This window comes from Erpetoichthys calabaricus, chromosome 17 (genome assembly GCF_900747795.2).
Source record: "Erpetoichthys calabaricus chromosome 17, fErpCal1.3, whole genome shotgun sequence".
NCBI lineage: Eukaryota > Metazoa > Chordata > Cladistia > Polypteriformes > Polypteridae > Erpetoichthys > Erpetoichthys calabaricus.
Window position 1 is genome coordinate 57376127 of NC_041410.2, and position 11769 is coordinate 57387895.

The 11769-nt window shown below is 43.2% G+C and overlaps 1 protein-coding gene across 1 annotated transcript in view; it reads right to left on the reverse strand.

Annotated features, from left to right (window-relative positions):
- The window catches only part of vps13c (vacuolar protein sorting 13 homolog C), a 608306-nt gene that overhangs the window by 552306 nt on the left and 44231 nt on the right, over positions 1-11769 (reverse strand). Inside the window, exon 5 of the mRNA XM_051920790.1 lies at positions 111-212. Coding sequence (XP_051776750.1) covers positions 111-212 — 102 coding nt within the window. The remainder of the gene's footprint in view (positions 1-110; positions 213-11769) is intronic.

Consider the following 11769-nt stretch of genomic DNA (forward strand, 5'->3'; position numbering starts at 1 on the left):
TTTGAAATGGTTAAAACAATCAAGTAAGGGCATGGGATAATAGAAGGTGGCTGAGGTTAAATTGTCATTTTTTTTATGAAAATACAGCCTCAAATATTAGTAATCCATACCTCTTTCTGCGGCTTTTTGCAGGGCCTCTTCAATACGTAGTAGTTCTTTCTGCTTAGCCTCTTGAATGTCCTTCTCTTCCTTTTCTGGATCATATTTAATTTCTAAAGCAATGAAAATTAAAATCCATTAACAATATGTTAATATAACTAGAAAACCTTGCAAAAAAAAAAAAAATACATATATTGTCACACACGAGCGCATGGGGAACAGCTTAAGGACCTCACGCATACCGCGAAACCTCGTGCCAGCGGATGACGACGGGGTACTAATCTCTCTGTCTTTGTTCCCTCAGAAAAAATGAAGCAGCACCACCATGAATACACCCGGACTCGCTAAACCACAAAACACTTCCAAGTTCCCTTCTTTTCCCCCTGGTCCCCATCTGATGACGTCACTACCATCCATCTACCACCGCGGCTCCTCCCCAACATTCCATGTCCACTTCCGTTCCCACCCCATAAATTGTCTGACTGTTATTTGATTGATGTCTATCATTGAATGTGCAAACTGACCATTACTTTGAGGAACTGTGTTACAGTATACGGGAATGGAAACCCAAAACTTTCATCATTTCTTGTGTGTTTCTTTTACAGTGGCATAGCCGGCAGGATCAAAAGCCTGAAACATGTCAGTTGGACAGGATCTGAACACGGTCTTGACGACTATGATGACGGAGCTCCAGAATCTGAAGGTGCAGCAAGCTTCTACAAAAGAGGAGCTGGCGGAGACCAAGAGACGGCTGGCAGCGGTATAGCCAGAGCCCGCACGGCCTCCACCTCCTCTAATCGTCCCTCTTGCTGAGTCTTATCGATATCAAGTCTTTTTTCATGGTGTTTGAGAGGACCATCTCTCAGAACCAGTGGCCGAGAGCGGAGTGAGACTCCATACTGGCGCCATATTTGTTTGACCCTGAACGCCCAGCCTGAGCTTGGGGCAAGCTCGGGCACTGGCAACAGCCAGACGTCAACCAGGCGTACTAGGTGATGGAGCAGGTGGCCTGTGAGGGACTCATGAATGCCATGGCGGACGACCTCGCCCAGCAGGTCCTCCAACATGTTTACAAGGACATGAACGGCCTTCTGGAGGTCTTGGAGCGCCATCTGGCGGTCGACCAAGCCAGAGAATCTGAGCGGTCTGCTCGCAGGGCCTGACAGGGACTTGTCGCTAGCCCTGAGCCCACCCGTCGTGCTACAGAAGCTCCGGTAAGGCCTAAAGAAAAGGTGCCCAGTCCACCGCACTGTTTCAAGTGCGGGGAACTGGGTCATATTCTCACCACCTATCCACTCAATGCCGAGCCAATGGACTGCACCTGGGTCAAAGGAGAGAGGTATTGCGCTCTGTCAAATCCCTTGGCTGTTCCAAACACGGGAGTGGTGTTGGTAAATGGGCATTCGGTAAGGGTATTATTTGACTCCGGGAGCAACATCACCATTGTTGCCCACCGTTATATTCTACCGTGACAGTGGTTAACTCAAAAGACGAGTGTGACATGTGTACATGGGGAGACCAGGCTATATAGGTCCACAAAGTGCTTCATAACCTGGAAGGATAACCCTAAACAACTGCTCGTCGCGGTACTGCCCGAGCCCCCCTTCCTGGTTATATAGGGACAAGACTGGTCGGAAAGCAAAAGCGGTAGAGTAGCACCCACTCCTAGAAAGAGGTTGGGTCCAATTATGATATTCCTACACCGTGCTCTTCGGCGACTGTTGATGACGTGGATGACCAGGAGGAGGATTCTACAGTGACGGACCCCGATCCGGAAGTGCAAACAGATGAGGTTCCAGACTGGACGACCTCTAACCCGGTCCCACCATCAGATCCGCTCACCGGCCTAGACTTTCAATTTCGGTCTACGCCAGCTTCATTTAAAAGAGAATAGTGGAATGATGATTCCCTGCAGTTTGCCTGAAATGCCATTGTTTCCGTCGACCGGCCATCACCGGGATATTCTCTACCACCGGGGCCCTACTTTGTACTTCAAAATGATCTGTTGTATCGAGTAGCGGAACACGAAGGCGAAGTCAGGAAGTTGTTGTTGGTTCCACGGACCTACCGGCGGGAGGTCTACAAGCTAGTGCACACCCACCTCTTAGGCACCCATCTTGGGGCTGAGGAAACAGAGAGAGTAAAACTCTGATTTTATTGGCCCAGAGTCAATGAGGAAGTCCGACATTTTTGTCAGTCCTGCCCGGAGTGTCAGCTACATCAGATTCCCAGGAGGGACTGTGCTCCTCTAGTTCCGATTCCCCTCATTGATGTGCCCTTTGAACGGATCGGTATCGATCTTGTAGTACCCTTGGAGCCTTCGACACAATGTCAAAAATGCATATTGGTTATGGTTAGTTAGGCAACTCGATACCTGGAGGCGGTCCCCCTGTGAACCACTAATAGTAAAAATATCGCACGGGAATTGGTAGGTCTTTCCCGCCCCCCCAAGTGGGCATACCCAAAGAAGTCCTTACGGACCAGGGTACGCCCTTTACTTCGGATACGTTCAGGGAGGTTGCCAAGTTACTCGGGTTGGTCGAAAGATTCAACCAAGGTAGTCGGCGAGGATGGTAGGTACTGGGACCAACTCTTGCCCCTTGTATTTTTTGCATATCGGGAGGAGCCTCAAGCCTCCACGGGGTATTGAACTCTTGTATGGATGCCAGCCACGGGGTATTTTGGACATTCTATAAGAAGGTTGGAAAGAGGAGGCACTTCCTTCTCCTAACATTTTGGAATATATCGCACAGCTACACAACAGATTGGCAAAAATCTGACCTCTGCTAAAAGAGCACATGTCGAAAACTCAAGCAGCGCAGGCACAGAATTATAACAGGAACACCTCCCTGCGGGAGTTCACCCGGGAGACTGGGTGATGGTGCTTGTGCCCACTTCCCTCTCCAAATTATTGGCTCATTGGCAGGGCCCTTACAAGGTTAAAGAGAGAAAAGGGCTAGTCAATTATTTGGTTAAACAACCGAACCTACAACTGAGCAAGAGGGTATATCATGTCAACTTACTGAAGCCGTGGAGAGACAGGGAAAACTGCCCCCTCGTCGGCCCAGCCCTCTCCCTTTTCTCAGAAAAATCGGTCCTTAATCTTGGCCCCAATTTGACTTCTCACCAGCGACAGGAGCTGGAAACTGTCATCCTGTCTATTCCGGAAGTGGTCAGCGAAGCACACGTCTGCACCTCGCTGATTCAGCATGACGTCGTGACGGACCCTGGAGTGGTAGTCAGGAAATGGCCCCATCGCCTCCCGGAGGCAAAACGTGCGGAGGTAGAGTTAGAGGTGCAACACATGATTGACATGGATATCATCGAGGAAAGTCACAGCCCGTGGTCCAGTCTCATCGTCCTTGTTTCTAACCCTGATGGCTCATGGAGATTTTGTAATGATTTTCAGCACCTGAATCAAGTCTCCAAATTCGATGTGTACCCCATGCCCCGTGTGGATGAACTCCTTGAGTGGTTGGGGATGGCACGTTATTTGACTACTCTTGATATGACTAAAGGATACTGGCAAATTCCCTAAAAGGCATCGGTAAGAGAGAAAACAGCTTTCAGCACCCCTAGCAGGCACTGGCAGTACAAGGTTCTCCCATTCAAACTGCACGGGGGCGCCAGCGACCTTCCAGCGCTGGCAGACAGAGTGCTGAAGCCACACCAGTCCTATTGTGCCACCTACCTTGATGGCGTAGTCATCTTTTCCAGCACCTGGGAGGAGCATGTACTGCAGGTTTAGGCCGTCCTCCTAACGCTAGTAAAAGCCGGGCTGTGTATCAATCCTCGGAAATGTTTTTTCGGACTGAACGAAGCCAAGAATTTAGGCTACCTGGTGGGAGGCAAACGAGTGAAGCCACAGTGTTCAAAAATTAAAGACATCCTTGAATGGCCCCGTCCGATAACCAAGAGGCAAGTGCAAGCTTTCTTAGGTCTAGCGAGCTACTACTGCCATTTTGTACCTCGGTTTTCTGAGAGAGCCGCCCCCTTGACAAAGAAAAGGGTGTGGTGTGGGATGACTCGACGGAACAGGCATTCAGTGACTTAAAGATGGCCCTCACAACGGCACCTATGTTGAGAACTCCTGACTTTTCTCTTCCTTTCGTCCAACCGGACCGATGCTTCGGACACAGGTCTAGGCGCCGCGCTGAGCCAAAGCATCGATGGTGTCGAACACCACGTGATATACCTGAGCCGGAAACTGTTGGACCGGGAGACAAGGTATGCAGCGGTGGAGCGGGAGGCTCTGGCCATAAAGTGGGCAGTGACTCACCTGCGGTACTACCTGTTGGGGCGCAAGTTCACCCTAGTGACTGACCATGCCGCTCTCCAGTGCATGGCTCTCCATAAGGAATCGAACCTTCGCGTCACCAGGTGGTTTTTTAGACCTGCAGCCGTATAAGTTTACTGTCACTTATCGCCGAGGTAACCTGCAGGCTGATGCTGACAGCTCTCTCGGGTTCATGACCTCTTGGTTCGGACCGCCCAACCCGATGGGTCTGGGCTGGGGGGAGGTCATGTCACGCACGTCCACCATGTTAAATAATAAAAGGCAAAGCCCTCACTGACTCACTCATCACTAATTCTCCAACTTCCCGTGTAGGTAGAAGGCTGAAATTTGGCAGGCTCATTCCTTACAGCTTACATACAAAAGTTAAGCAGGTTTCATTTCGAAATTCTACGCGTAACGGTCATAACGGTCGACAACGCCCACCATGTTAAATTTTCGTATTTATGACCCCATCTTCATGAAATTTGGTAGGCGGCTTCCCTGTACTATCCGAAACCGATGTACGTACTTATTTCGGAAGCTGTGAGAAAACTGTAAAAAGGAGGCGTGTCAAACGTCGTCGTACATTTTCTGATGCAGCTAGACGGAAACAGCTTTGTGACGCTGCCGCCAAATACTCGCAGAAAAATCTACAAGTTCATAGGCACGCGGTCGCTAAATACTCGCAGGCAAATCCACAAATTAATAAAGCTTCTGTTTCTAGGTACGATCCCAATAATGAAAAGCGGCTCATACGAAAACAACAAAACAGTACACAGTGTTGACTGTGAGTATTGTCAAGCTTATTGGTGGAAATACGAGTCTCCTGGTTTGTGCTGTAACGGTGGTAAAAAAGTCTCTCTCACTCGTTTACATAAGCTTCCTGACCTTCTTAAGGGCCTGTTAAATGGCGAACATCCTCAAAGTGAGCATTTCTTGAACAGTCGAAAGTACAAGCGCGCATTTCAAATGACGTCATTTGGTGCTAACCAAATCGTTGAGGGAAATTTTATGCCTTCATTTAAAGTCCAGGGACAAGTGTATCACTTGATTGGCAGTCTTTTACCTATCCCGACTGAGGAACACAAATTTTTGCAACTTTATTTCATCCGGGATGATGAAAAGGAAGCACAAATGCAGTGCGCTAATAGGCTGTCTGTCGCTCTGGTCTCTTCAGTCCCTTCCTTGCGTCTCCACGGTATTCACGTCTCCCTGCAGATAACTGCAGCCTTTTTATTTAATCCACGGCTTCTCCGCTGTTTTATTGTTCGTTTATTACGATTATAGTTATTGTGTAGGTATTTTAGACTTAGTTTACATTGTTCAGGTACGCATTTCCTTTATCGTTCCAACCGTACCCCCCATTAACATGTCTATCGAGGTGATCACCATTGATCAAACAACTGTCACTTACTGAGTGGTTTCCATGCCCGGAGATGGCGCCTGCCTTTTCCATTCTCTGTGTTACATATTGCACGACCATATCAGGCTCACTCTTGATATCCGGAGGAAGATTGTGTCTTATGTATTGAATGACTGGGACAGGTTCAAGGTATGGATTGATGATGGTACAGTAGATAATTATACTCATTATTATTAGAAAATAAAAAAAAAAGCATTATCATTTTTTATACGTTTAGAAAGAAAAGGGACAGTCAGGGAACAGGCCAAATCAGACCAGGTGCTTATTGATTGAAAAATACATCACTGTAGGCACCATCTTTTTTAAATGGGAGGGGGTTAGCTGCATTGCTCCCCAGTCCTAAAGTTGGAAGAGCACTGCTCCCCAATCCTAGAGTGATGTTAGAGATAAATTGTAATTGTAAAAACTGAAATAAAAACTCCATACTGTATGTGCTTGAGTTTATACATTGGTACAGGTTACTTAAAAGAAGATCTGTACTTGAACCCTCATCATAATAAGTAGCCTGCAAAATCTAAATCTTAACAAATCAGTGACATAAACCATCCATGAAAATAACCATACTGGCTCAATATGTTAACAAAATTTGAAGCAATTAAAATATAATCTTAATCTTTAATCATTGATCCATACTGTGTCTGTTTACTAACATCACAATATCACCATTCACTCAATACAGAAAATAGAATAGTCAGAGAATAGTTCAAATGAGAACTTTTTAGTGAACCAAGATGAGCATGAAGATTGTCATCAATAAATTCATAAATTGTAGTGAAAAGATAATATTTACTAAATTTGGACGCAAGTTTTAATGTAAACACATGTCGAAAATACTTCTATTTTGACTTTGAATTAAATTGTTTTTTAGCAATGCAGTCAAAGAGTTGCAATAATATTGTTGTGTTGATTGTTCAATTTTATTTGTCTGCATTTGTGTCTACTGTGCTACTCCAGCTGAATGATTATTATTGTTATTATTGATGTGGCTGCTGTATCTTAAAAAATAAACACAACAAATACATGTTGAAAAATGTACATAAATCTTACACAAACATTACATATAAATCAAGCCTAAATAAATTTTAAAAATACAAAGTGGCTTACAGTGCTTTTGAAAAAATATTCAAAACCTCAGCTATGTCGGTATTAAAGACTACTTCGCCGCTGCGAAGCGCGGGTATTTTACTAGTATATACATATATATATATATATATATATATATATACACATACATATATATACACATATATATATATACACATATATATATATATATATATATATATATATATATTGTGGGAGATGGCCGGTTGTTCATCCTGGCCAATACCCCCAGGCCGCTAGATGCCTGTAGCATGGAAGTGCCCCAAAGACCAGCAGGGAATCCTGGACAATGGAGTTTTTATTCCCGACCCTGCTGGACACCGTGGGGCCCTCCAGAGGGCACTGCAGGGAGGCTGAAGGATTTACATGTGCCCTATAACCCGGAAGTGCATCTTAATTACCGCAACAGAGGAAACAACGTACTTCCGGGATGAAGAAGGAGAGTTTTCATCTGACCCGGAAGTGCTAACGACTCACATGGACAAGGGTTCAGGAGCACTTCCGGGTCATGGACTATAAAAGACCGTGGGAAACCCAGACGGGTGAGCTGAGATGGGAAGAAGGGTGGTTAAGTGTCTGGGAGTGGAGGATTGGTATTGTTTAATTGGATTATTGTATGAGTAGTGTGGAGTGGAGGGTGCTTAGTGCACATTATTATAATAAAAATAATAAGTATTGTACTTGTACCTGGTTTTTGGTGTTGTACCTGAGGGTTCAAGGGAGCAATAGCGCCCCCTACTGCTACAATATATACACACACAGATATATGTGTATATATATGTATATACAATAACGTACTAAACTGAAAGGTGGTCTACGCATGCGTGGAATTCGCGGACAAACAAAGATCAAGATCCAAATGAAGATTATATAAAAAGATTAGTTAATTTAAAGCACAACAATTTGTTTAGTTTGAATGTCTGTGTTTTGAGGTGTGACTGGAGTACTACAGTCTTCAGTAGTATAAGCCTGGAGGAGATTCTTAATGCAATGCCTATGTTTTAGCTGTCTCTCTACTGCCCTCTAGTGCTTCTTCTTCTAATTCATTCGCGGACAAACAAAGATCAAGATCCAAATGAAGATTATATATATATATGTATGTGCACAACAAAGGATGTAAAGAACCCATGGCATGGCACATTAGAAAGATTTATTGGAATATCTCTTTACACACAACATTTGTAGTAAAGGTGATGTGTTGTCCTTGAATGAGTTTTCCTTGGCATTGAGTATCTATAACTTTAACTTTAATGTCAGATGAACACCGAACTCTTGAGAAGGCTACATAAAGTTGTCCATGTCCAAATACAGGTTCAGAGAGGAATATGCCAACTCTGTCCATGGTTTGTCCTTAGGATTTGTTGATTGTCATGGCAAATGCAGGTTTAATGGGAAATTGGCGTCGTTTAAGTGTAAAAGGTAATTCCATGTCAGAACTTGTAAGGTCAATTCTAGGAATCAAAACAGTATTGTTAGAATGTGATCCTGTAAGTACCTTTGCTTCAATAACATTGTCTGTCATGGTGTTGATGACTAAACGTGTACCGTTGCATAAACCTTGTTTAGTATTAAGGTTTCTTAATAGCATGACTATTGTCCCGATTTTAAGGTTAAGATTGTGTTGTGGTAATCCGGCTGGGTTAATAGTGTTTAAATATTCTAAGGGGAAATTAAGATGCTCATTCTCGTCTTCAGAATCAACATTGTCAGTACTTAGAAAGAGGCGCCTCTCTCCAGGAAGTAACGCAATGACCTGGTAATTTATGCGATCAACGTCGATATTCTTTGGACATAATATAGCCCGTTGTGTCAATAGTGGTATCTGGTTTAATGTGATTGCTGTTCCAAACACCTCCATCACTAAGTCGTCGCAGATAAAGGCTTGAGGGATTTCAATAATATCTGGGTGAAGCCCAGATGTATTGGTAAGGTTTCCATCTCCTAGTTGCAATAACCAATTGTTATATTCTGGATCTGGACATCGCATGTTTTATACCAAATGTATTGTCTCAAAATAATGCCAATTGTCTGCATATTTCAAACTGGACTGAACAATAGCTGAACGCATGGCATGTGGAACAATAGCCAAGCATTGTCGAAAATCTCCTTCTAATAACAGCACTTTTCCTCCAAATGGAATATTATTATTCATCAGCGTTTGGAGAAGTTTATCAATAGTGTTGAGTAAATGACTGGATGCCATTGTACATTCGTCTACGATCAACAGTTTTGCAAGACGGATTTCTTGTGCATTGTTACTGTTCATTGTCATAGTTGATACAGATGTTTCCGTGATTGGGACTGGAAGTTTGAATAAGGAGTGACATGTGCGACCATTTATCAACAAATTAGCTGCTACTCCGGTTGTAGTCGTTTTGCAGTAAAGAAATGTACAAGTGTTTCATAAAGGTATGTCTTTCCGCTTCCCCCAGGGCCGTCAAGAAAGTAGCATTTGGGTATCGGGCTGTCGTCTTCTGTGGCAAGAATAATTTTATTAAAAGCAGCAGATTGTAAGGTTTTTAAACTGGAAATCATAGTTTGCGCAATATGTTGCTCTTCTTGCAGATTTATTGCTGTTGAATGTAGATTTGGTAATGAATGTGGAACATTTGGTAAATTGAAGTTATCTAACGTATATCCAAGGAGCATTAGAGCCAACTGAATGTCTTTAAGTGCATAGGCTTCACAGTTGATGCAGGAATCATCGTTTCCATGTAGCTTGTGGCATATGTCCTCTATCATTCCTTGTTTGTTTGTATTCTAGAGGTGCAATGGATCTGAAGGGGAGGAGAATGCACAGATATAAGCAAACAGTTGGCGAACTTGGCCTGGCATTGAATACGATATTGCATCATTTAGAGTTTTCTGCCAAAGTGTATCATCCAATAAATATCCTTTGTCATTTTCTGCTTCTTGGAATGTCTTACAGAGTTTGATGGTGTTGCCAATCCGAACAGTTTTAATGTCGTCAAATGACGTAGCTCCGGTTTCATGTTGAAGAAGTAACCGTAGATAAAATCTTTCCGGCTCCTTAATACTGACAGTGTACATTCGGCCTATGACATTATTACCGTGGTGATGTCGTTTTCTCCAGAACGTACCATTGTCAACCCAAACATAGTGAACCGGAATCTCCCAATACTTCCACTGGTGAGCATCCTGATCGTTTTGATTGAGTTTAAACCACGCGGTAAGTTTAGTATCTTTTGTGGCTGCTTTCTTTGCTGCTTGGACCTCATTACCTGCATGAAAACAGACACTTTGTTCATGCTCCAAATGAACTGGCAAGCGATATATTGTGTGGCTCTGATTGTGCATTGGAAAGCAATATATTCTCCACATGGCCTCTGGAGCACTGGCGTACCGTGAATCTACATACATTCGAATATCATCGTGATCATTTCTTTCAGATACTGAAACATTAGCACAATCATGGCCCTTGTAAACGTATTTGAATAGATACTTAACGCTTTTGACTGTAGCGCAGATCTCAACATTTATATGGCAGTTGTATCGTAAACATAAATACGGATTGTATGGTACGACCCAGCAATTGTCAATTGGACGGCCCGGAATAATTTGCAATGCATTTGTCTTTCTTCTCATATACTTAGGATATCCGTTAATATTTCCAAGTGTAACGTCTCGGAAATCTTTGGGAAATCCTTTAGAACATTTGCCATTAACCATATATGGACTGTTTGGATTTGTATCGCCACATGGTGTATGAATCATATTTCTGATAACAATTTGAAAGAGACGTGGAGAAGTGTCACGGTGTGGAATTTCAGCTTTCACTATTTTATTGATGTCATCCTCTGTGCGAATTTTGGAATTATCATCAAGTATTATTAATATATGGGCGTGCGGCAAACCTCTCTTCTGAAACTCGATAACGTGGATAATGGCTTTAACAGTCCCAAATAGAGATCTATTTTTGATATCTTCCAGCAGGTTATTTAGTTTAAGTCTAAAGACTCTTGCAACTAAATCTGGACGATGTTCCACTCTTTGCCATGGCATAAGATTATTTGTAATTTCTTTCCATTTAGGATTGCAGGTCATAGTGATAAATAGATCAGGTTTGCCAAACTTCCTCACGATAGCCATTGCATCCTGGTAATGCTGTTGCATATTACGTGGGCTGCCTTGAAAGGTAGATGGTAGAATAACTGGTTTTCCAGCAGGGTAATCCATCACGTCAGCATCACGATTTATGTAGTCTATCAGTGATTTGTAGTTATCGGCTCGCAGTGTAGGTTGGTTGTTTCTAATCCACTGGAGATCATTTGATTCTGCTCGATATAAACGTCAACTATGTATTGTTGAGTTAGCTTTCCTGCATTGAGTAATGGATTAAACTTGTCTCTTACAGAGAGTCTGTTGGAGAAATATTCTTTCATGGATACACGTGATCGTTTCTGTGCTTGATGTTTTTTATATCTGGAAATGAGAGCACTCCATCCTTCTTGTCCAGTTGGAAACAAAATGGGGTACGTCAAAGTATCAAGTTTTGGAAAACAAATGTCTATGCGTTGGAAGATAGGTTTGTAGGTTCTATCAAGACGTAAATGCAGGACAATATCGCGGTCAAATGGAGGCTCACCATCTTTACTTTGAAAGACAATTGCAACTTCATTAACGATGGGAAGATTGTATCTTCTTGGATCTTGTTCTTTGTCCTTTATTAACACTAAAGCAATTGTAGTTGGCGCTACACCTTCCGCTTCTGCTTTTGTATTGGCCTCTCTTTCAACTTCATGTAGCATCTTTATAGACTTAGCTAATGGGTGATTGTTTATGACTTCAGCGACGTTTCTCATTATCAGCTCTGTGCATTGCTTGTTTTCAGGAAGGTTCATTCATT